A 26,773-nucleotide genomic window follows, 5' to 3' on the forward strand; every position below is an offset into this window, starting at 1 on the left:
GAAGATGCGCTCCCTTTTATAAGGAGTTAAGAATCTATACAATTGGCTGCTGTCTGAAGAATTATCATGGTAGCTTAGAGTTCCCATTAATGAATCACTAACAGAGAAGAACAAAGTGATTTCCTTTTTAAATTTACATCCAGTTGGACTTAAAACGTCAGTGGCTTTTAGAAGGCAGGTTCTTCAGAAAACAGATGTGCTTGGAAAAGTGCAGTGGGCTTGTCTATACCCCTCACTTTTAAACCTGTACAAAGAGAAATCCAGCCCAATGAACAGAAAAAAAGAGTCACCTTAATGAAACTTCAGAAGAAATCTCTGGAAAAGAAAAAAACCTTTATTGAAAGGTGAATTATAATCTTGGGTATATCCCCCACTGTTTGGCATCAACCAGGACAGAGTAGAGATAAGTATAAAAACCAAGCCACAACAAGCAGTAATGAAATTTCTGCACACATTCATATTTCTGGACAGCAGTAGAATTCTGACATGGTAATGAAACTTACCAGTAACATTTGATGCATCTATTTAACAAAAAATAGATTCTGAAAGGTAACACACTCACGTAGGGTTCATCTGTTAATACAAAACTAATCTTGATTGTTACAACTCCACTTACACAAAATGTGTTTTTTTTTTTCCATAGCAGTAAATATGTAGGATATTTAGAATTCTAATATAATGCAAAGGTGAGAAAGAGGCATTGTGGCTTCTCTGCAGCAGAGCTAATCACACAAATTCCTTTTTTACAACTCACAACATCAAAACCTAGAGCATTCAAGATCCAGCCTTCAAAGAACTATCTGCAAAGTGGTTTTAGTAGGAACTACCTTCCTCATTCTTCAGGTTTTATATATTACACTAAAAATCAGTGACAAATTCTGCAAGTAACCAAAATAACATTCTTTGAAATAAATCTGTCTCTCTCCTGCTATCCCCTTCAGAATATTCAGATTTATACTAATTTGTGTAACAACAGAAAATCCTTCAATATTATTCCATTTTCCAAAGTACATTAACAGTCCTCTGATATGAAGCTCAAGGTCACCATACAAGTCAATCAAACGCCCTTCAGCCCTTTCTTCCTTGTTTTGGGTTTGTTGGTTTTGTTTTTTTGTTGGGTTTTGGTTTTTTCTCTGCTGTGTTGCCCAGTTACAGAACCTTACTGGTGGAGAGTATGGCAAAGCAGTGATCATGTGCTCTGCATTCTTGATATTTTCCACTGCTTAGTTCATCATAATAAAGTTAGATTTGCAATGAGCTTAAAAGGAGAAAAAAAAAAAAAGAAAAAAAGAAGCATTCAGTACATTACTCTGATCTATCAGTTTGCACGTGGATTTCTGCATTACGTAAATAATTTGGATTTTAGGGTCTGGACAGATGTTTTTGTTTTAGGACAGGAGTGTATTATGACAGACTATTCCCTTCCTATCCTTTCCTTACTACAGTGCTAGTTCTCAAAAAGCAGTATTTGTCTCCAAGTTCCTCGCTACTACCCAGAGATTCTTGATTAAAGGAACATTGCTAAAAACCAGGCCCTTAACAGGGAAGTTATCTGTGAAAATATCTGGCAGACATTCCTATTTTTAGCAATCCTCCTCCTAAACGTTATTTGCAAGTTGTAACAAATACAAATGGAAGCAGGTATGCAAAGAAATAAATGCGACTTACCTATAAACTCAGTGACAGGGTCATGTTCACCTTCTGTTTTAATAGTACCTGCAATACTTTCATTCTCCAAGATTGGAAGAAAAAGCTGTACGAAGTCTGAGGTATATGGAGGAGCAATCACATCAAGCACCTGAAACAGCAGACAGAAATAGATTATTCTTCCAGTTAGAGGGGTAGTTGGGACAATATTTAATTCATAGTACTGGTCTTGAAAAGATACAAGTAATTGCACTTAAGACCTCTTGTTCTCCATACAAGTAGTTAATTATGTATCCTTATGGTACTCTATCCAGTACCTTAATACTTTCAGAAGTCAGGAGTCAGTAGGACTAACTCACATCCTAGTGAATACTGATATTACATACATTGCTCAGAATCTGATCTCGTATCCTGAAACATTTTTGAATCTGAGGCAAGCTGATTTAATATCCAAACACATACAACTGATATTAAAGTTTATTTCTATATGTTAGTAAACACAATTTTTGCTGCTGACCTCTGTAACAAAGTATCTGATGAGAGAGATATCTGTATCTAGCTTCTCCAGGCATTTGCGGATATAGCTGACAACAGGTAGAACATATCCTCGACTGAGTAAGTGCACCATTCTATCCAAGAGAGTCTTCTTCAATTCCAGCTGACAGTGTGGGGAGGGAAGAACCAACAGATTAGAACTTCCTCTCAAAAGTGTGCAGTTTTTATTGCTCATTCATATTGATTCAATATCTGCTATGTTACATTTTTACCATGACCATATTCCTAAATTAAACTCTTAAAACTGCTGTGACAGCAAAAGCTATTATCTTGAATAAGCTTAACTAGTATGAAGGAACACAAATACTGAATCCTTTGAGAGTCACCTGCTCCATTACATCAAGCTGTGAATGTTCTGTTTCAAAGAGCTTGACAAGAAGTTGTAGAACTTGGGGATGAAGCAGCTGATGGCATGTACTGATCTGAAACAAGACAGGAAAGTTAGATCCTCAGGACTTCAACTTAAACACCAATGCACCAGTCTTTATTAGACAAGTTTACAGTGATGTTCAGTGCCAGATGCACATTCTTTTAGAAAAATATTCCACCATTTCTTTCTCTGATGCCTAAGTTTTCCTAGTGTAAATAATACTGAGCTGACAAGACCAAATAATTAACTCTGAACAGAAACAGATTAATCTCTGTATATTTACTGACTTACTGCAAATGATAGGCATTCAGTGAATTGGATGTACTTCCAGTTACAAGTATCAAAACCGTTCTTACTCTCCAGCAAGGTTTTATATATGCTTTTACCTCATCCAATAATGCCAGATGAACTGGAGTGTGATCAGTCTGCAGTTGGAAGTATCGTGGTTCTGACACTGTCCAATCCACCCATTTTAATACACCCATTGCCACCACTGGGAACCTGCAGAAAAAGAGATCGCTTCAGCACAGGAGCATTAAAAAAAACAAAGCAAAAAAACCAAACCACAACCAAACAAAAAAAAAAAAACCCAAAACAAACCAAAAAACTCCCAGTAAATTAGAAAAAAAAAAAAATCTTTCAGTATATTCTAATGGTTGCTAGAGTTTCAGTTTAACTGACAGCAAAATTCATAAAGCTTGAAGTTTTGCCTGAAAAGTTGTCAGCACATCAAGAGTAGCGTTCGTCAAAAAAGGGGGTTGGGGGGGATGGGGAAAGATAGGCTGCAGGAAAATTCTTTCTACAGAGACACTCCCTGCTCAGCACAAAATACAAAAACCAAAAAAATAGGCAACAAAATTCATGTACGCTCCAAGTTTGTTCCAGTTTATCCACTATCTGTTGTTTCATACTTTTAAAAGGAGAAAAAAGGACACACCTATTGCTAGGAAAGCTTTATTAGGAAGACAATGTAATCTATCATCTTTTTCCAGTGGCAGAGAAAAGCATGTTCTGTGACACAAGGACAAGTTGTCAGTGAAAGCCAGAATTTATGTCCTCATGAGAGAGATTCCAAAGAGTCAGATGTACAATTTTGAAAGCTGCTTTCAGACCACATCTTCATGTATTCTACAATGAGGATGTCCTCACAGAGCAGCCCAGAAAGGCATTCCCCTTTAGCAGTACCACCTCTCCTAAATAATATTTTCCTTCCAACAACTGAGGCTCAGGACCAGTCTCTCTGCTCACCTGATGCACTGATAGAGAGTGCTCAGTTCTGCAACCAACTCTGATGCTCCTTTGTTCTCATTGCAACACAGATTGTGAACAGTTTCAATGGCTTTTGAAGTTGACTTGAGTTCATCCTTGTTTATGCTGACTCTCTTGTTCTGAAAAATTGCAAAGTTTGTATGCAAGAGTTGTGAATATACTGGATGTCTTTGGTTATTTAAGGAAAGGAATTGTAACCTGCAATAAGCCTAAGATTACATTATGTTTCTCAAAATTTAGACTAAAATACAAGTTTCAGAAGAACTAATTATCAATGAGCTGAAGGTCGTTTGCTTTACTTAATTCCCTAAGAATTACTTTATCCACTTCATCAAATTAAATTCCTCTTCCTCTGAAAACGCACGTACATATGGTTCTAGTAGCACAGAACTACTACTGATAACCTTTGGGAGGAGGTGGGGAAGAGAGCAAAAATACTCAGTACGCTCAGACTTTTATAGTACTATTTGATCATCAGGATCTAAATTTTTTAGTCATTTCAGCTGAAGCCAGAAGCATGTCATATTAAAATAAGTAAATCAAGCTGAATACATTATTTTAAACTGTGCAGCTGAACAACCATACATTTTCTTCAGCACAGTCAGGCCACTGTAACCAAGAAAAATGTTATTCACAGAACTGAACGTTACCTTTTTCCACATCTCTACTACACTAGCTGCATATGCCAGTATGTGAATATATTTATGTTTGTGGTCCTGGTTGATCTTAGCACCTGGCTTAAACAATGACTGCATGAAGAGGTCCAGAAAGGCAGGTACTCGAATCTGTGAAGAAAATGAATGGTTTATTAGAGCCTGGGAATTATGAGAGGCGACTATAAGTACAGTCTTTGCATCTGATATACCTTGCATAGAAAGAGCTATAACATTCCCTCTTGAGAGTAGGTTAGATAGTTTTCTGAAGACGCCCAAACTTTTGACAGAAAGACATAAAAAAAAAAAAAAGGAAACACCCAAACTTTTGACAGAAAGACATAAAAAAAAAAAAAGGAAACAACAGACTTACAGACTATATTGCTAAAGTATCTAAATGCCACCATTTGTTACCAGGACCCATGTTAGAATGAGGCAGTGAGAAATGTGAAACATGCCATTTAGGCCTGCTTATAACAAATTGCAAAACTGGGTGGGTTTTTTTGGTTTGGGTTGGTTTTGGTTTTTTTTTGTTAAGAGAAGTTAATTAATTCCTTGCCATCTTTACCTCCTATTGAGAGGTTCTTTAATTAATTTACTTGTATGTAAAAAGACAACTTAGAATGATTTAAAAAACATCAATCAAGAAGCTAATGCAAAACAGAATACAAGTAGTAGTTTCACATTTAGACAGTACTTAAAATTATAGAGGGATGAGTCTGAGTGCTTCTACTTCGTGTTGATACAACACTTTGCACAACAAGACCTCATATTTCTGAGTGCTACTGTACTAGAATTAAGTTTCAGAGGTTATAAAAAGACAACTACTAACCAGTTCTACTGGAGGTGGGTCCATGCTTGTAAACATTTTGAACAGGACAGTGATATCTGCTGGATTCAGAGCTCCTTTGGACAACATCGCACCAAGAGCCTGACATGCTCGAGGATAGGAGGCTGCAGTACCCAATGCTAAAGTGATCTGACTAGCATCATGGCCTCTAGATGAAAAGCAAACATACACAGCAACTTATTTTCTTAATTTGGACATTTTAGTTTTAGTCTCACTGAGTCAACAGGGGACATCCTATGGAATGTAATGCCTTAAGGCAGAACCCCTTATCCTAGGTAATTATAGAAATAGGCCTGTATCTCCCTTGTTCGTTTCTAAAATGTTCGTAGAATAATAAAATATATATATTTTAATAGACAGAAACTTAAATTCTTTGCTTTTCTGATTTCAGGTCTCCCAGTACAGGACATTGAATTTTTCTGTTGTTCTACAAATTAAAGCTTGCTACAAGAACTGCTCTGCTGCAGCTAAGGATTCTTCTTTTGCTGGTAAAAAGTAATCAAGAAAGAGCAAAAGACAGCAGTTTACAAATTCCAATGACTTACATTTCACTAATAACGTAACTCCCACTTACTTCTCATGAGCATATCGCTGAACCTCCTGAGCAATCCGTCTGACAGCTGACCCTCCTTGCTCTTCTTGAGCTAATATGGACATCATAGACTGAGCAAAAAGGTAAGTGTGTTCTCCGTGGCACACCATCTTCTGTGAAAGCACACATCAAAAAAATCTTACCAGTCAACAAGAAACATGCAAGTATACTTCTGTGATTACATTGCCATAATAGCAAAGACTTCACTGAAATCTACTAATCAAAAGAAAAAAAACCCCAAACCCACAAACAACTAAACAAGAAAACCAAAAATCCAACAGCCAAGAGAAAGTACAGAAAAGCATAGTATCGCTATGCATTGATACCATGCAAGAAGAAATAACTAAATTGACAACTTCATTTCTTAAGTGCCAAAATTGAGAGGAAATTCTATCCTACTTACACTCAGTACTTTCTCTGCAATATTTAAAAAGTAAAAGAAGTACAAAGCCATCTGAAAGTCATTATGCTATTTCACGACACAGAACATATGCTGGGTTGATTCAGGTGGCAACTTTCACAGTAACGTGGATGATAAAAGAATTATTTTCATTTGCCAAGGGACTGACTAGACTGATCTTTAGATCTTGCATTCAATGTGAAAGACAACAGTTCTACCTTCACCTTTTTACAATCCATTTAATAGATATAAGAAGTGTCACATAAGCAACCCAAGGAATTCTTTGTCACAGAATGATCAAAAAGCATAAATTTCTATTTTTTAACTCAGATATACCTTCTCTTCATAAGATTTTTTTTAAGACTTGATAAGATGTCAAGGTTCTCTACAATCCCGCAATGACTGGTGTATCCTAACTGGCAAGGAAAACACTATTTTCTTTCCACATAAAAAGGAAAAAAAAAAAAAACTTACAGCAAACTCAGGGAGGTTTTTTTCAAGGTTTTCTTCTCCTCCATCTAAAATTGTTGCCAGAGATGTACGCAGGACTCTGGAAAATACTTCTAGTTGCTGACATGCTGTTGAAACACTGGTTATTTCCCCTTGATATCCAGCATCAGATATAAGCTATAAAAACAAAAACATCACAGAAAACTTGTATTATTTATTTATATTTCAGATATCCTAACAAGTCTAGAAGAACACACAGAATGTAAGATTTGCCTCTGCATATGCTCACTGGAATTCACATTCATCTTTTAGACTACAGAAAAGGAAGCCAATAAAGACGTAGCAAAAAGAAAGTTAACCATAATGATATAAAAATACTTCAGAGCACAGCAAGATATAACATTCTTTCTCTGTCACAGAAACACACAAAACTGACTGAAATGTTCCCCCGCACCAGAAATCCAAAATTTTCAAATACAGATCAAAGGAAACAAACAAACAAACAAACAATAAAACAAACCAAAACCAACCAACCAAAACCCCTCAAAAAGCGGTACTGCAAACTGGGAAACTACACTTACTGCTTTTAACCTGTAACACAATTCCTCCCACCAATGTGTACTTGTACTGTTCTGATATTTGAATAAGCAGTATTAGCAGGAATACATAAAAGACACAGGCAAGACCACACCCAATATCTGATGCTAGAACAGTTAACCCTTTATGGATATTCTCATTTATTAGACTTGAGTATACTACCTTCACAGTAAAATTAAGCATTAAACAGTCGGGATGGGCTTCTGCCAACTTGTAAAAGAGATCTCTCCATGTAGTATGTGCTATCATTTGCTCAAGCCAGGCTGGTGTCTGAAAAAGATTAGAGCAATAGAGAGAAATGTAAGAAAATCTAGTTGTCGACATCATTAAAAGTAAGCCTTTTACCTCTCAGGAGTCCTGTGAGTTGTTATACAGAACTTTATTACAAAGGAGGATGCATTCAAAGTTTCTAAGTTCTCTAAGCCTCTGAGGACTCCAGGGAGATACAGCTGGTTTTCTGAAACTGGCTGTTTCTTAACCAAAGAGCTTTGAAGATACAGTTTCCCTTCCCCCACCATCTACTACTCCATCAGATGAAGGCGTCTATGTAGGATCCACTCATGTAGAGATAGCAACACGTTTTCCATGCACACCTCTCCTTCCTCTGTAAAGATGGAATCTGCTTTCCGAGGGTCAAAATGCTTGATAAGTAAGCTCTTTAAATGGTTTTCTACAGTCTCCTGAACTTGCACTGGCTCAACACCTGTACAGAAGGAACAAAACACTTGGCAGATGCAATCCAATCAAACATGGCAGCAACATCTTAAATTTTTCAATGAGAACAGAAACTACTCAGAAATTTATCAACACAGAGAAGATGAGAGGAGAGCCATCAGTCCTACTATCAAGCCACACTGATACAGACAGATTTACAGATTCTTGATCTTTTTTCCTAAATGCAGACTGTTTAGGATCACAGGCAGGTCACACTAGTCCTTTTCGCTTGCTCTCTTCATCAGTCACGCAAACAGCAATGCCAGTCATCTCACAAGACTGTTACTGGGCACAAAACCAAAACGGACATATCTTAAACACAAAAGGGATTACCAGGGTTGGTGCGCAAACCCGCCTCACTACAGAGTAAAGTCCATCCTTTTAATATATTGGCTATCGGTAGCTTTGATAATATACTACAAAACAATACACAAAGTAGTAATAAGCAGTTGTACATTTCTGAGACCAGAGTATAATAATTCTGATCATTTGTAAACAAAAGTTTATACTAGCTAAGGGACAAAGATACCACAAGATAATGCTGAACATGTCTTGCAAGAAGCTGCTGAAGAATTCATAAGCAGACTGGTAATATGGAATTCTTGTCTCAGAGAATACAGGCATCTGTATGAGAACCTTCCATCTAACCACTGATCCACTGAAAGCAAATAGTAACTAGCAATAAGATAATTGTTTTTTCAATATTAATTATATAATACTATTACAAAATATTGCTACCACCAGCTATGTAATGCCCTTGTGCATGAAACAAAAAGAAACTATAGTTTATGCAGTTGTTTCAACTATATTTCCCTCTATAATACATTTTGTGGGCATTTCAAAATGTTCATCAACAGATTACTTCACTTATTCTCTGAGTGGAATAAATGTATTATTATAAAGAACGTAGTCATATACACACACAGGATGACAACTTTATAATGATCCACTTCCTGAGTATGATCAAATTTGCCACTGACAAAAGAAAGACTACAGACCCAAATTATACTGTACTACTTATCGTACCTGTTTGAATGAGCCATTCTGCCAGCAAATTTACAGTCTGTGCCACTGCAGTGTAGTTTTCAGAGAGGAGCTGGATAACATTCTCTGGAGAACCTCCTGCTTGGAAATATCTGATGGAAGGGTTAGAAAAGAACTATTTGAAAGTTGTGTGAAAAACCAAAACCAACTGAACTCTGAAAACGATAGCATCATTTCTACATTTTCGCACACACTTCCATACAAAGTGACAACATTACACCTACACCGCACATAAGGTTACACTCACCTCTTTAACGTGTTAAATATTGACGGCTCCATTATATAGTCTGGGGTTGAAAATTTCTTCAGGCATTCTTGCTGGACTTCGGCATCATCTTCTCCCTCCCCGTCCTCATCGTCTTGCTATTGACAAGCACAGTCAAGTCAGCCACCTCTCTTGTCCAGTTCCCCCCGCCATACTCCCACCTTTAGGCTATTTTTGCCCACAGAACCTCACACACCTCGCTTCACCACAGCGAGCGACCCGCTCCCCAGACAAATGCGAGTACTTAACAGAGACGGCGCAAAAAACAAGCGCCTTCTCGCAGTTGTTTTCCTCCTTTTTAACCTCCTCAAGCCCCAGGCCCCACCACAGGGAGGACTTCCCCGCCCGCCTTTACGCTCGCCGCTTTTCGCCTCAGCTCGGAGCCCCAGACGCGGCTCCCCGCGTCCGCACAGCGAGGGGGGGCCCTGGGAGCTCCTCCGGGACCCCCCGGGGGACCAGGCGGCATGCCTCAGGAGAAGCCCTCCGCTCTCCAGAGCGGCGCGGAGGGAGAGCGCTCCCCCTCACAGGCCGCTTCAAGGCCCGAGGCCGAGCAGCCGGCTCCCGCCGCACCACCGGGCAGCCCGGCGCCGCCTTCTAAGGCGCCCGCAAGCGCTCACCGTCCCTCCGTCCGCCTCGTTCCCCCACTCCGCCGCGCTGCCTTCGAAGTAATCGGCGTCCTCCATGGCTCCTCCCGTCCCGCCCCGGGCCGAAAAAAACCGCGGCGATGGCCGCAACCAGGCCGCGACCGCCCCCCCCTGGGCGGAGCGGCGCGGAATGGCGGGCGCCGGGAGGGTGGAGCCGCCGCCGGGCCGGGCCGGGCTGAGGAGCTGAGGGGGGGATCGCCGCGGCGGCCCTCGGAGCGGGGGGGACGGTCGGTACGGGAAAGCCGTCCCTTTTCTGCCGCCTCGGGACGTTGGGAATTCCCTGCCCCAGACCGTCCCCCGCCCCGGGACGTGCTGACGGGAGGCGGCGGCGGCGGCGCGGCCTGCGCCGGCGGAGCGGCCGTTACCTCACGGCCTCGGCGCCGCTTCTCGCTGGAGCTGGCGTTGACGGGGGCGAAGCCGTTGCGTGGTGTATTACGGCTGAAACGATCCACGGACGCCAGCAGATAAAAATGAAATAGGGAAACGTAAAAGCTGACCCCGTGGCGGTGGTTCCCCGGGAGGTGGAGGCTTGCTCTGTCCCAGTCCGAGCCGTTCATCCCCGGTTAGGCACTGGCCGGGCAGCCGAGGCAGAAGGCAGCGTGCAGTCAGAGGGGAAAAAGAAAAAAGTCAGAGGGGAAAAAAGAAGCTAATGGAAGTTTAAAAACAAACTTCGGTACCCTGCAAAACCTCCCAAAGCCTCCCAGCGCAGCTGCAATCGGACGGGGATTGCAAGGGAAGAGGGAAAAATTGGATGTGTTGCTCTTCTGGCTGCAGTTGAGTTAACAGCAGTTGCCTCGCGCTCTCTGAAGAGGAAGGGTATTGAACGACAGCAACAAGTTGATAGTAATGATCAAATGTTATGGTAGAATTAAAAAACTAACAAGTAGGGAAAAAAAAGTTAAAGAATAGGAAAGATAACTTTGGTGGAATGGAAGTGGTAAGATTTTTAGGGCCAGATTTTAGTGGTAAAGTTTTAGGACCAGCATTGGTGTACCTCTGTACCCAAAACTTGCCAGAGAATAGCATTAAATAACATTTCTGCCTTTTCTCATTGCAAACAAAATTTTTGGGGGTTGCTTTTAGCACAAGACAAAACCCTGAAGTCTTTGATCTAAAAAAACCTGAATAAACCAACTGTAGTCCCTATAAATAACACTACTGGCATTACAGTTAGCAGGTTCATTTTGGGGCAGCAGAGAGGTCTGCGCAGCATGAGCCAAATTCCCCGTTTCTGAGGCTCTTAGGCCATCCGTAACCACACAGGGCAGCCTGTTACGCAGGATTTGTTCCCCTGTACACGCAGCTGGGTCCCCAGAGCAGTGGTTGTGCTAGTCTCGGGACCTTAGTATAGCCCTTCTTGGGGGTGCTGAGAGAGAGGGTCCCGAAGGAGACCGGCTGAGCTAGGGAGCTGACTGAAGGCAACAGGCCAAGAGGGCTGCCAGCAAAGGGAGAGACTAGGAAGTTACAGGCGGATGAAGTGGGGATAAGTCTAAAGTGAAAACTGATCACACGATCTGACCTTAGGCAAGGAGATGGGCATTACTGAAATGGAGACCATGTGAGAGAAACAGAGTCCCTTTGTCTCTCGTCAGATCGACTCCTGTTCTTCAGTTGTGTAAGAGTTTAACTGTGAGAAAGGGGAGGGTGAGGGTGTGTTCTGGGATTTGGAGGGCAGCCAAGAGCATTGCTGATTAATTATTTAAAAGGTCCTTTATTCTCATTCAGTTCCTAACTGAAAAATAGTAAAAAGAAATTACATAGTCTTCCATGCAGTCCATGAAATCGCTTGGTAGGGAAGGCCAAAAACCCCTGTTCAGAAATAAGCTTTTGTAGGATCTTCAAGAGACGCAGTCCTTGTTCAAGTGTGGTCACTGTACCAACGGGCTTACTGCACTTCACATTTCAGTATAGCAAATACACACCACCACCTGAACTGCAGCACAGTGCGAGCTGTGCTGTCATATGCTGCCCTACAGTGGTGAAGCAACCATTTCTGAAACATTTCTTCAACATTTTTGTGAGCCCAGGATAATGTTCTTTTTGCTCTGTCAACAGAAAGGAAAAGAAGACTTTTTCAGAATAAAAGGCATGGATTGAAGTAGAGGCACAACGGACACATTCTCTACCTGTGCTAGACGATTGCTCGATTGCCTGCAGTCAGGAAGACAGTAAGGTAACTTTTCAATGCTTATGGAAGTACTGGCCATTTTTTACAAGGAAAGAACTGGGAGTGAAGTGACAGGCTGAGGCTAGAGGCCAATGGAAATATCCTTGAGAAAAAGTTTTTGGCTTATCTCCACTTAGTGGGCAATTTCCATCTCGTAGATGTGAAAAAATAATAGTATACTCAGAACAGACAGCATGATTAACCAGTCAAAACTCCTAAGAAATTACCAGACCTGAATTTAATCTATCCCAAACCAAGAAAGAAAAGTGTTTTCTGAGAGTCAAATAAGAAACATCTATACACCTCCAGTGCTTCATCAGCTCTTTTTTTTTTTTTTGGCTTGTAATGACGTAGTGTTGCAAGATGTAGGACAAGTTCTCTGAAGGTGATTTCAGAGTAACTATTATACTACCCTAACAGAAGGTTCAAAAAATTTAAAATTGGGAGAAAAAGTGAGTCCAGAACATAACTAACATTCCAACAAAACTGGATGGGAAAACCACAAAAGCTGAGACTTTTTGAGGCTTAGGAGATCCTAGTTCTTTACAGAAAGCTCACATAAATATGCTTTATGCAACAGATGTCTTTATATAGGTGGGAGAGGCTTCCTTCCCATGACTGAAATTTGGTGTGCATCTCCTAGGTAGGATATTTCGGTCTTCGGTCTGGAGAATTTCATTGTGCTCAGAGCTTATGGCCTGAAATAGTATGTCTTAGCTTCAGTAAAGCATTTTCAGAGCAGGTAAAAGCTTTGTCTAGTGACAACAGTTGCCCTTGTAGGACTTCAGTGGTAATTATGTTATGAAACTTACTGCTTCGTTGAGTAGAAAAAGGGAACAGTTCACAGCACCAACTGCCAGTGAGAGACATAGCAGTATTAGACATTAATTATACTAGTAATTTCAGTGTCTGAATCTTAAAACTGGAAATTCTTTTGTCTTTATATCTTTTTTCTCTTTATTTTGATTGCAGTAACAGAAAATGATTTTTTATTTTTTTTTTAATATATAAAGAATGAACAACACTCAAAGCATTTACTTTCAACTTTCCTTGAGGAGAAAACTAGAGACCTGTAACAGAGCCAGACATTTCCTGAACAGCCCTTTGCAGAATTGCAATATGCAAGCTTTCCCCACTTCAGGTCAATAAACAAGATGCAAAGTCAGATCAAACCCAACAGTTTCAAGGTATCATTTAAACTGTGATGAAACCCTAAACGTACCAGAAATTGATTTTGCAAACTAAACTTCTACAACTTTGAATGGAAACAATGTTCGTTGTCTTCGAGGGTTTAACTGTGTTGTCCCATATGGATTTGTGTTTTACAAAGTTTCAGTGAAATGTTCATAAATAAAAGCACTTAGACTTACCTGAATGTCCCTGAAATTTTATTACCCAGCAAATGAATGCAACAAATTTTTCCTTAAGTGGATATATGACTACATTTTGTGTATAAAATATTCTTGAGTCACAATTCCCACCTAATGAGATTTTGACAAGGCAGTAATGAGGCAGTGAGCGTATTAAAGATAAAAATCTTGACCCCAATAAATACACTATGAAGGCCAGCCTCAGAGACTCTGCTGCATGCTTTGAAGAAGCGGTGAAGGCATCCTGGAAAGTGGATGTGTGTGAAGAAGAGCCAGATCTAGAGAAACGTGGAAAACTACTTTGTTTTTTATCTGTTTGGGTTTGTTTGTTTGTTTGTTTGTTTTTTTAACAGAAGTGAAGGTTGGTTTCATAAAGGTTGGGAATAGCTCTTCTAAGGGAGTAAAGAATAAACCAAGTATCCCAAGTATCAAATGCTCAAGTTTCAATTCCACCCAACTATCAAAATTTGTTACTTGATTTTTGACCGAATTACTTAACAACTATGCTTCAAGATTTCCTACCTAAAGAAGGGCTGAATATAATACAGCTGATGAAATCATCCATCATTTGGTTCTTTCCTAGAATAAAATAAAAATCCCAAACAGAAGAGCCAACTTCTAACCAAACTGTTTGCCTTTTATTCAGACGTTTTTTAAAAATATCCACCCTGGCATTCTCTATATGCTAATTACCCCTTGCCCTCTACAAATTCTTTTAGCATAAATTTGTATTTCATAATTGTTAGCCCTTTACAAATCAGCCGATACATTCAGCTAGAGATAAGGTGATAACTTTCAAATTGACTGGGAAATTACAGCAGCATCAAGTTAGGCTAATGAATTTCGGCTACAGTTCTTCCTTCTCAAGCAGAACCTCAAGATGAAGCATTTTTGTTTGTACTTCGAGATTCACAATTACTGGTAACAGTGCTATTCCAGACATTGAACACCATGACACTTTGCTAGGTAACTGAGAACTATTGCGAGACAAAACAACGTGGTTTTTAGGTTGCTGACATGATGTCATTCTACTCTCCTTCAGACATCAACTTAAAACTTGGAACTATATTTATATACTGTGGATTGCTTAAAAGCATAGCCCCACACTGCCCCAAGTACTTTTCAAGATGAGCCTACAGTGGAAACATTTTCTTACTTCAAAGCAAGTTCCAGCTGACTTGCATATTGATCATTAAACTTCACTGAAGTATCTCCCAGTTCTATAATGTATGTAATAAGTACGTTTTTTGCAGCTCCTTAGTTGGAGATATCCTGGCCTTTTAGATAAACACATTCTCTGATCTTGAAAATTTGTATAAGGATCCCAAACTGGGTCACTTACCTGGGGAATGAAGAATTTCCCCCATATTTTTCAGTGTCCAAGGTGATGGATTTAGGAGTCTCGTTTATCTATCTTTCCCTAGTTCCTTTGAATTTTCAGTGAGGTTGTCTCATAACTTTCTTTCATAGCTGCTCTATTCTCTCTTATCAATCATATACATTGTAAGAGTAGGTGAGGGTGAGGACAGGAGAAAGTAGTTGAATCCAAGGTAGCAGGTTTTGGGCCATGATGTTGGAAAAAACAATCGGCTGTAAGCTCCCCAGTTTTAAATTAGAAATAGGTTAACAAGAGCCATTGCTTGTGCCAGCACTGGGCTTCCAGACTGTCTTACATAGATGAACCTTTGTAGCCCAGCAGAGTTTTGCCCTGTGGGAAACAGAACTCAAGGTTAGCACCAAAAGCTTCATGAAATCTCCTTCTTCATTTTGGATGTTGTGCCTTCAAGCAAAAAGAGAATGGATATTAAAAATACCGAGATAGATATGAATCATCACACACACACTTCAGGAAAGACATGCTGTCTCCTATGGCTCCAGCTTAATACAAGTTTGAAATACCTTTCATTAATACTTTGAGGTCTTACACAGACATGTATTTGGTCCTATCACCCAACCCTTTCATTTTGTCTTTTCTATGGAAGCTCTTCTAATCCTGCCAACAGAAAACTGATAACGTAGTGAAAAAGAACTAGAATGGGCCCCCTTTCCAAGTAGCCTTACAGTCCACGAGCCTGATACGGTAATTAATAACCCTTATACAGCAGGTCCTTTCTCTGCTGGCACTCTAGTATTCTAGTTGCAAGAATGATACAATTCCAAAGTCATATCCAATACCGGAAAACTACAAATAGAAACACTATACTTCACTATTAATAATTCACGTAAAATTCACAGCCTAAAAATATTAGTTTGCATAACAGAACAACAGAACCAACAAAATTCCCAACATTCTACCTCTGTCCTAAGCTGCTGCTTTTGCCAAACTTGAGTAGTAGTATATTTAAAAAAAAAAAAAAAAAAGTATTAGCCAACTCATTTAATAAAACGACTGGGTAAATTAAAGTGAAGAGATACATTCACATTTTCATTTTGAATTTGCTTACATTTGTCTACTAGTACCCCAGCCTTAGAAAGCATGTTATGTTACATAAAAAATCCTAATACCATCTCCCTCAAAAATGTATCATTCTCTGTATTTGGGACAATGTTTAAAGGCTTTACTTTGTCCTGTCATTAAAATACAGATTTTTGAGGCAGACTTCCTAAGTGAAAAAAATTAGGAAAACCTGTAAATTCTGGTTTGGTGGTTTTTTTTGTTTTTCTTAAAAACAAAACTATTTATTACATATTTGGTCAGTTACCCCTTGTTGCAGAGGTGTCAGTGAGCACTTGCTGTTGTTAACCTAGAGAAGAGGTCCCTATTTTCTCCACAGAATCAGGCTAAGTTTAGGACCTGTAAGTTAGAAAAAAAACCCCTAGCTTATTATTTTTATGTTTAATGCAGTGAGAGATTAGTTTGCCTCCCCAGCTCCTCCCAAGTTGCTTTTCCAAGTAGACTTGTGCTTTAAACTGCACCCATTTTGCTCAGCTCAGTATATTAAAAGTAGACAGGGTAAAAGGCAGTTTTAACTTTTAATAAGATGAGAATCAGAGTTGAAAACAATTAATTATGAAGCCAGTACTCATGGCTGAAACAGTAAAATACTCTAAAGCAGTTTACCTACCCAGTAACTGAAACACATCCACTCACAGTATTCAAGCTAACTGCTTATGACCAGAATTAAAATAGGTTCACCCTTGGAATTTCTGTCTTGTCAGTCACCAGAGAGATTTTTCAGTGCAACGCCTTTCATCAACAGAGGTTCAGAAATCCCCTTTGTAGCTTATTTTATTTACAAAGACACTTCAAAGTTTGTCATAGAACAGAAAGACTTTTTCCCAATGGATGAATTTTCAGAAATACCAAGCTGAGGAAGAAGGGTACAGTTTTGGTTTTGGACTGCAAACAGAACTTTGCTTGTAAATATTTTTACTGTTATACAAACTCAACATGTATTTTAGGGATGAGGACCTGTTTCTGTGTGAGATTTCCACTGATAGTAATCTATGGCCCTGATCCTGCTTTTTACAGTTAGTAGAAATTTTATCATCTACTTCCATGGAAGAGTTCTTATGAGTGCCAGCATTGTTAGAAATACACATAGCGTATTGGATACAGTTGGGGAAAGAAGAGAACTTACTCTCTTCCAGAATAAGTTATATAATTCTATAAGTTATAAGAACTTCATCAGTCTTAGACATTTGTATAGCACCAATCACCAACAGTAGTATCACTAAGGCACTGCACTGGTACTCAGCTGTCATGGGGTCTATCTCCACATCTGTGGTCAATTTCCTGTGTAATCATGTTTATATCTTTTGTTTTCCCTGGTACATAATTTTTGACATTGGCAAATAGGATATAATACAAAACATCCTACATCATTCACAGGAATATTGCGCCACAACTAATTACAAGGTGCTCCGATTTTAAAGTGATGAACATTAATATTTCTGTGCATAGATTTACCAGTAAAAGAAAATTATCCTGCAGTTATCCATTATGTGCAACACACTGGAATAGAATTAGTTTCAATTCCTCTGGAGTTAATGACATACTCTTAAGTTAAATCCTATTCTCGATGCCACGATTCAAAATAGTTTTTAGACAAATGAAGATAAGCCCTCAGGGCTCCTGTCTATGGCAACTGATCCAGCATGCCTTCATATGCTTTTGCACCAAAGTCTGCTCCTACCAACTTACAGTGCTCCAGTTTCAGCCTCTAAGAGAGCAGTTTTTGATGCTTTCAGAAGCAGCTGAATCTTTTTTTAGTCTGTAGTGGATTTACCTCTCCACATTATTAAAAAAAACCCCTTCAGGAGTTACCACTGTTCTGCTGCATCACACTGGCTGCTGAATATGTCTACTTATGTACAAATTACTAAAAGTTCTTGGATTGAAATAAGTTACTGCAAATGCACAGTAGCTGATTTTGAAACCACAACATCTCTACAATTTATTATTATTTTTACAAAATACCCAAAGTGATCAGACCGTATTGTAGGTTACTGGCTTGCCAAAGGTTATGTTTTAAAATCAAAACCATTTCTGAGTTACAGAAGTGCCAAAAACAATCTTGAACAAGGTTTGTTTGTTGTGTTTGTTGTTTTTTTTTTTTTTAAACCAACCCCCATCCAACAAAACAGTTGTATAACTTAAAACAGAAACAAGAGTTTGTGTTGGAAACTGTTTAAAAACCAACCCACCAAATCATGCTTGAGCAGAAGCCTTGTATGGCAAAGATTTAGCTTTGGGCAATTTAGTGCCAAGATATAGACCCTCTATGGGTTTATAATGGAAATACTGACACAACCTCAACTATAGTGATGCAAATGTGCCCTAAAACACTGTATTTGCTTTTATTAATAAAAGTGGTAGTGTTTACATTTGCAGGTATCTTACACTTCAGCATCACGATGAATACTGAGTAGAATGAGTTAAGTTTTGGCTGTAAGGTCAGAAGTTTCCAAACAGATGAATGAGACAAAAGTGAAAGTCCTCAATCATGAAAACAAGAAGTTCAAATAAATAAATAAAACAAAACTAGGAAATATGGGTAAGCATTAGGTTGGAATGGTTCAATTAACTGCAAGTTATGGCCACTAAATTAGAGACAGAAGAAAACACAGTTACTTATTAAATAGCAAGCATTAAAGCTTTATGTTTTTGTATTTAAAAAAAAAAAAAAAAGCTGTTAAAAATAAGACTTGCATTTACCAGGCCACCAAACTGCATGGACTAATAAAGAGACTAACAAAGGCAATACTGAGACATTAAGACACACACACACTCCATACTTGTGCAACTCAACCATATTCAAAACAATTGCCTTTTTCCTTACTTAAGAAAAAAAAAAAAGCATCCCCTAAACATTTCTGTTCACATAAAGCTTTAGGTTTCTTAAACTGTTGCTCTCTTATATAGCTCATTGTTATGTATCCTTCTCATTATCAGAGGAAGAAGCTTATTTTATTTTTTTTTTTGTTAATGGAGGTGCTTTGTTTCTCTCAGATCAGAGATTACATTCCTCACACCACTAAAGGTTTTCCCCATTTATAAATTTGGTGTTTACACCAACTCCTCCTAGGCTTAAAAAGATAAGGGTTGGCACTAAATTAAAGATTTTGGCTCCTGTAACTAAAATTAAGGCTCACAATGAATTTCCTTTCCACTACGTGTGTCCCATTTTTACCTAGTGGAAACACCAGCCCTTAACCTACAGGCACTGGATACATTCTTAAATTGTAAGGGGTTATTTTCGGTCATGTTCTCCTACAGTTCTACAAAGTTCAGGTGGCAACTTTCTAAACCTGTGAACAGGAAAGATCATTATTTAAAAGATGAGTAGCAACCGCAGCTAAAATTTTTAGATGTTTTAGTGTCTTCTGGAAGATCACTAGTAATTTTGAATTAAGAGAGATGGGAGAGTAACTCCATCATGTCCCTGCTCTTTACATGAAGACGGACTAGGTGATTAATTTTCATTTAGACGTTTAGCCACACAAGCAATGAAAACTCACAATTCTGAACAGTTGCAGTTCTTAGTATTAAAAAGGCATCTGATACCTGAAGCAAATCTAGCTGCACAGACATCACTGATCACACCCTAATTTTAATTTAAACTGGACCTCTTCCCAAAAAAGAAAGTTAACACAGTCTCTTGGGTGGAGGGAAGCTAGTGTGAAAGGCAGAGAGGCAAGTATTTTGGTGTTTGTTTTTTGTTTTGTTTCTTTTGTTTTCCTTTTAAAGTCACTGCAGTAAGATCCAGATCAGTTTAGGGGTGTAAATGAAGGGGGAGCAGGGGTGTTTGAGTAATATAGGCTAACACTGTTCTAGATGTGTTATTACAGCTGTAATTTCTGACTCTGTACAAATTGTACACGTAGGTTTAGACACATGAAAAAGTAACACACTCACAGAGACATAAAACACCTAGGTATAAAATATAAAGCAGTGTAGTAGTTACTAAAATTACATGCTCTCTTATTGCTACAGTGATTTTTGCTCTTTTTCTTTTTACTGTACCACATGTTGTTCTAAGCATATAATTTGCATAAATTATTCAAGTTTAAGAAAAATCCACACATCTTCACTTTAAGCTACTTATATAGTTAATATAAAACAAAAAGGTTCTAAAGTATCTCTTTATTAAAAGAGAAATAAAAATGTCATTTGAAACTGGAATTCAGTGGCCAAATCCAAGGGCAGTGCACACCTTGTCATTCTGGTAGTAGTATGCCCACGCAGCGTTAAGTGGAGGTTGGTGGGGTATTTGGCCCAGTCTAGAGATGGTCACCAGACCTGCATGATGCCCTATGTGTCTGTTATTGTTCTGGTTTTGTCTTTAGCAAAAAGGACTATGAATGACCAAAGACTAACATTTATAATTTGTAGCAAAATTTGGTTTATGTAGAAACAAGCCATGTTTTGCATTTGGATAGAGATTTAAATGAATTAAAGCTAAAAATTAAAAAGCATGATGCTGCAACATCTGGTCACTTGTTGAAGACCTCACTTTTAAAGTGGTTAAGTTTGCACAATTTGTACTTTTTTCTTTTTTTTTCTTTTTTCTTTTTTTTTTTTTACTAAACAGTATTTTTCCTTCTTTTATAAACCAGAAAAACTAAACTACAGATAAATTTTCCCTACCTTGAGCTAATGCTGCAGATAGGGTTGACAAAGCTGTACAGCGCAATCAAACATACTTACATCTTAGCTCATTGTACAGGTACAGCCATAATCAAGGCACAAAGATCTTCTACAAGTTATTTTTTTTCAATAAAGTTGTACAAAATAATACATTTTACAGTCTGTACAAGAATAATAATCCAGCAGTAAAATAAAAAATGAGGGGAGGGAAGAAGAAAAAGAAGGGAAAGACTGTGAGGACTACAGTCCAGATAATGATTTTTATAGCAGACGGGATCATCAGTGGACAAACTGAAAACAGTGTGTGGTTAACTCTTTCTGCAATCACAGGCCATACGCAGTTCAATTCATAAATGTCCATGGTTGTCTTTAGACCACCAAGACTGGTTTTAAAAATACCCTTCTGAAAGGTAGCAGTTGGTTTTTGCACTGTCTAGGTCTGTTGTAGAATTGTCAGTATTTCCGTTCAAAGCCACATTACAGTCAGAGAACCAAACTCAAGTGTCTGTCTTCAAACTTGGTCTGTGACTTGGCACCTTCTTTAGTCTGATGCAGTGAATGATACAAAGTGGAGATCACGGGTTATACGATTATGCCCACAACAGTGCTAAATTACCTAAAGTTTTCTCTCCCCAATTTTTGTTTTATGTTTTAATTTTTTATCCCCAATTCTTTCAGGTGCTCCACATTCAGGGCTTTTAATTAATTAGTTTTTATTTCTTTTTTTTTTTTTTCTTTTTTGTTAATAACAGTGTTAGGGAATCCTCATGGAAATGGCCTTTTAAGTGTTAGGGGCCATCCCAAACTGTCCGAGGGGTACAGAAGCAAGCTTAGAAGTGCTGCTATTGTCCAGCAAGGAGAAAAAGTTGAGGGGTGCAAATCAATGGGAGATTCAAACAGTTCTCTTCCACCCTATGTGGGCAAGGGTGTTTTTTTTTTCTTTTTTTTTAATAAGGAATAAGGAGTCCAAAACACAGAAAAAAGTGCTCTCCATCACAACAACTCGTATTGGCGAAGGTGCATGCGCTGAATAATGTCCCGACAGTCATTGAAAACCCTCCGGATGTTCTCTGTATCCACTGCACATGTGAAGTGAGGATAGCAATAGTGCCTTCCATCTCCACTTGCTGTGCTGATTCTCTGTTAAAAGCAAGAGAGAGATACTGGGTTAAAATAAAACTGACTGGGGAGCACCCCCCCCATGTTCTCAAAACTCAGATGAATGAAGGTTAAGGTAAGTACGTGTGCATTGTGTTTTCAAAGGGTGTAACGAAGTGGCAAAACGCCCACAATTTTTCACTCTGTCACCTGAAACATGACATTTAAAATGATCAGAATTATATGGTGAGAAGGCCACTGCATACTGGGGAATTTCAGAGTTGAAGGAGAACTCAGAAAAGTGCTATTATTTATATGCAGCTTTGGTGAATTAGCCAGACAACTCCTAGTCTATTTGTCCAGGAAGAAAGCGGGATTTTGCCTCCTTGTACAAGGCTTTTATCCCTGCTTTACACTTACAGAAAGCCTCCCTCAAAATTTTATTTTGCTCCATTTTAGAAAGAGTCCACAGTTTGATTGCCATGCTCACCATTACAAGTAATTGTAATAATATTTTAAAAAAATCTGTTATAGCTTCAGCTGACCAGTAATGAGAAAGATAATATGAAAAGAACATTAATATTTTATGGATGATGCATCTTCTACTTAGTCTTTATCTTTAGAAATAATGCATGGAATAAAAATCTGTCCCCATTAATAACAGCAGGACTTCACTCATCACTCTATTTGAGGTTTCCTAATTCTCACCATTCTTTTGCTATTTAATTAGATACTGCGTCAACAAACAAATATCTGAAGAGCAGCTAACAAACAGCAGTAAGGCTGTTAAACATAACTGTGTTTTAGGCAGTGTGGAAGTTAAATATGAACAACACAAAAAGTGACAGCGTTTTGCAATAGTAGAAGGTACATAAGAGCTTATATTTGAGAAGAATCACATAAGAAATACTGAAAGAAAGGAAATACTTACAAGAAACTCGTCTCTAATAAAATACTTGGCCCTTGTAACTCTGGGATCCTCACCAGGCTCTGGTGTTGCTGAATAATAATAATGTAAGTATATCTCATTAAAATAGTTGTTTTTTGGTGATAGCACCTAAAAATCATAACTTGTTCTGTTTTCTGCTCACATATGACAGAAACATACTTTGCAAAACTGACTATAAGACAAACCATAATATATTATCTAAACGAGCACGATTTCAGGAGAACAAAGGAATATTACAGTGGCCATAGAACCAGCCATTTGGCAGGTTAGAGAAATGACCACAGATATGACTAGGGGGAGTCCAGAGGACATATCTGTGACAAGCTGTACTATGTCCAGCAAAGTAACAGGATTTTGGCATGATGAAATTATTATATACTAAATGCATATAAGACAGGATTCTTCCATTATTAATACCTACAATTTAACATTACAGTTTGGCTGAAAGACAATGAAGATTACATCTACTTAACAGTTTTCAAGTCTTAGCTGAAATTACCAAAAACATTACAAATGTGATTAAGAAGGAAATGATAAATTGCTAATAAAACTTAAAAATCTTACCATCATCTGGTGTAGTGTAGCGAGCAAATTCTGGAAAGTAGTCTTCAATTTTAGATTTCCCTGCCAAAACTTTCTCTGCTAGCAAATCTTGTTTATTCAGGAAAAGAATTACTGAAATGGTCCGTAGCCACCTGTAGAAAATTGAAACCAAACACTCTGAGAAGGCACAGCTAGGATCATACAGCAAAAAGAAACTTAATCCAGTTCTGGAGACAACACTCATATGACACGCTATAATAATTTTGAAAGGTCCCTTTTATACCTGAATCCTATGCTGTAATTCTGGGTGTACACACCCTGAGTTTGGTTTGTGTGGTCCTAACGCGGGCAATGAAAATTGCCCACTTTCTACTGCTAATCCAAATACAACAAACAGGTGAGCATATCCACTTTCAGTGTGCCACTCTATCACTGCTTTAATTACTTCAGCCTCAATATGGCAACTACCAATCTGTAACTCTCCAGAGTTTTCTTCAATTAAGTGAGTGTATTGGACATTAATGTAACAGGTAGACAGTTGCAATCAAAGACTAGCTTGGACTGTGCTGTGAGAAGCAAATAACACCAGCTACGCTGCTGTTGTGGGTTAACCCTGGTGGGCAGCAAAGCACCACACAGCCACTTGCTCACTTTCCCCCTCAGTGGGATGGAGGAAGAGGAAAGGAAGAATAAAAACAAGAAAATTTGTGGGTCAAGATAAAAAAACATAAACAATAATTGTTTAATAAGTGAAGGATAAGTGGAAGAGAGAAGAAAACAAGTGATGCAAAAAGGCAATCACTCACCACCTCCTGTGGGTAGACCAATACCCAGCAAGATGGCTAACCCTCCTAAGCCACCCTCTTTTCCCTTTTATTGCTGAGCATGACATTAATATGGTACAGAATACCTCTTTGGTTAGTTTGGGTCATCTGCCTGCTTGTGCCCCCTCCCAACCTATTGCATACCCCCAATCTATTCACTGGGGGGGGGGCAGAGTGAGAAACAGAGGCAGCCTCGATGCTCTACAAACGCTGTTCAGCAACAGCTGCGTCAGTGTGTTACCAGTATTGTTTCAGTAAAAAATCTGTAACACGGCACCATGTGAGCTGCTACGAAGAAAACAAACTCTATCCTAGCCAGGCCCAGTATGCAAGTCTTGACTATAGCGTAAGACAGGATTACTAATTTATGTGATACGAACAATGGAACTTCAATTCACAGACCTGTTGTTCCAGATACTCTTGAAGAGGTTTAGTGCTTCTTGAAGCCGATTGGTCTGATTGTCCTCTCGTATAACCATGTTGTAGCTACTGCTTGCCACCACAAATATGATAGCAGTCACATCTAAATCAAGGAATACCCATTAGTTAATACCAAACTTCAGAAGAAATACCCAGGAATCCCAAAGCTCAATAAAAAGCTGTCAGACTTTCAGCTTCATGAAGAGAACAGGCTGGAATGCTATTGCTGACAGCTTTCTAAGTACCAGAAATAAAAAAAAAAAAAAAAAAAAAGTGAAGAAACCATTAAAGATAGGAAAGGCAGGCCACAGAACAGAAGCTGACAGAATGACAGAAAATGTAGGAAAGAAAGGAACAGAAGCAAGAGAGAGAAACTGAAGAAAGCTAAGAGGAGAATTTAAAGAAGATTTAAAAGGTATGAAGAAATTTAGAAAGCAACTCTGAGCTATCAAGAAAGGACAGGGAGGCCCTTGGGGGAAGACCTCAGGACAAATGGCACTTTTGATCTACGTGAATAGTAATAATAAAACCAGTAGATTACTGCGAATTCATGGTTAACTGTTCTAGTCCTCCTACAGTGTACTATACTGCTTAGAGGCCCCTGTCTCCTTCCTGGGACATACTCCCAGGATCACAGAATCCAGATGTCTGTGTTTCTGTGTGGCTGTGCTGCTCCAGAACCCTTACACTGACTTCCAGTCTCATCTACCTCAGACATCAACAGCAGAAGAGATGAGTCAGATCATGAAGTAACAGGAAGGAGCAGAGGTAAAACCCAAATAAATCTGTTATTAATAGCACAGAAGAAGAAAATATTGCACAGTAGTTCCAGACATATATAAAGTGTTCAGGTGATACTTTATGACAGTAACCGTAGCAAAACACCATGAATTCTAAGTTGCATTCTACTTTATCTATTCTGTAGCATCTCATTATAACTCTTCTACAGAAAGATAGACTTTTGCATAGCTTCATAAATATTTTGCCCAAACAACAAAGAAAAAGACAAAAATATTTTCACCAGCTCTAGCTTTAAGAAAACTTGTGTGGAGAAACATTTTACATCGACGGTACATGTAACACTTCAGCATACACACAAAACTACCTAATTTAAATTGTATGGGAGTTAAGAATATAATCACCTGAACTAAACTGACGGGGACATCAGTGTTAAAACTCCAGATCTTACAAAATGCCTGCAAATGTTTCAGGTCTTACCTGTATCTAGGCTGGTGCTATGTCAGCATTCTAAGGAATCTAGCTTACGTGTAGGTTACTTAAATGAGGGTATTTGTTCATATGTTTTCAGTAAGGGCCTTCCCCTTAGGCTGTTTTTCAAGAAATTATTTTAATATGCATGGCTCCTTAGAAAAGTGCAGATTTATAAAATCCATCATAAACCTTTTCGACAAGGGCATTTTGGGGCTACGCTATACAATGCACATACCGTATTGCGATACCATGTCTAACAAGACAGATGTTCCCTGCAATCTCATACTGCATTAATGGGTCGGTGCTGATTTGGAAAGAAGCACTCATGACATAGCAACGTGGCTGCAATTATGCGCAAAAATATGATTTCCTGATTTTATGCATATTAATTATCCTGTAATTGTATATTTTGTATAGGCACAAACATATGTAAACCTTCATTTGGAAGCCAGAATATAGCTTGGAATTTAACCCTCACATAGCTGGCATATAATGCACAAACCCACCACCAATTAAACCTAATTAAATGAAGAGAGGGAAGCTGAAGAAAATGGACAAGGTATGTTAAGTTAAACTTGAACCTTTCCACCTACATTCTCCCTTAAAGATATTCCATGCAGTTACAGAAGTTTACATGTCAAGAAAAATTCCATCCTGTATGACTGTCCAGATAATTCCTTACCAAGCTACATGGAAAAGAAGATGGCTTTCGCACAGTGAGAAAATTAAGATTGGGGATTAAAATTTTGCAGAGAACTATTTTATAAAACAAACATAAATTCTAATCATACCATTAAAACACTGGATCCATTTTCGGCGTTCATCTCGTTGCCCTCCAACATCAAACATACTAAGAAAAAATCATAAATCAAGTCAGAATACTTTTTGTTTTGTTTTGTTTTTTTTTCCCCCGAACGCAAACAGAAAATATAAGAAATTTTAGGACTTTGGTGTCATAAAAGCTGAAAGGAATCAAGGATTATGAGAACCTGAACAGGTAACAGTCGAGCAACATATGCACACAGAGCTTTCATCACAAAATATAATTAT

The 26,773-nt window shown here is 38.5% G+C and overlaps 2 protein-coding genes across 6 annotated transcripts in view; both read right to left on the reverse strand.

Annotated features, from left to right (window-relative positions):
- Positions 1-316: 316 nt before the first annotated feature.
- NELFCD (negative elongation factor complex member C/D) lies at positions 317-10,184 on the reverse strand. The gene is made up of 15 exons (XM_069804241.1): positions 10,024-10,184; positions 9,389-9,504; positions 9,124-9,233; positions 7,977-8,086; positions 7,546-7,653; positions 6,811-6,963; positions 5,919-6,049; positions 5,327-5,492; positions 4,492-4,626; positions 3,821-3,960; positions 2,959-3,073; positions 2,529-2,624; positions 2,165-2,305; positions 1,669-1,798; positions 317-1,258 (listed from the first exon to the last, which is right to left on the reverse strand). Exons 1-15 carry the CDS (start codon positions 10,087-10,089, stop codon positions 1,224-1,226), a joined length of 1,752 nt encoding a protein of 583 aa, XP_069660342.1. The 5' UTR covers positions 10,090-10,184; the 3' UTR covers positions 317-1,223.
- Positions 10,185-17,955: 7,771 nt separating this feature from the next.
- The window catches only part of GNAS (GNAS complex locus), a 161,783-nt gene continuing 152,965 nt past the window's right edge, over positions 17,956-26,773 (reverse strand). For all 5 annotated transcript variants that reach the window (XM_069804285.1, XM_069804310.1, XM_069804295.1 and 2 more), the window contains exons 8-12: positions 26,515-26,573; positions 24,494-24,614; positions 23,289-23,419; positions 22,707-22,774; positions 17,956-21,817 (exon numbers count right to left, since the gene is read on the reverse strand). In XM_069804285.1, the coding sequence (XP_069660386.1) occupies positions 21,671-21,817; positions 22,707-22,774; positions 23,289-23,419; positions 24,494-24,614; positions 26,515-26,573 (526 nt within the window). In that variant the 3' untranslated portion in view covers positions 17,956-21,670. The remainder of the gene's footprint in view (positions 21,818-22,706; positions 22,775-23,288; positions 23,420-24,493; positions 24,615-26,514; positions 26,574-26,773) is intronic.

Source organism: Haliaeetus albicilla, chromosome 2 (assembly GCF_947461875.1).
Source record: "Haliaeetus albicilla chromosome 2, bHalAlb1.1, whole genome shotgun sequence".
NCBI lineage: Eukaryota > Metazoa > Chordata > Aves > Accipitriformes > Accipitridae > Haliaeetus > Haliaeetus albicilla.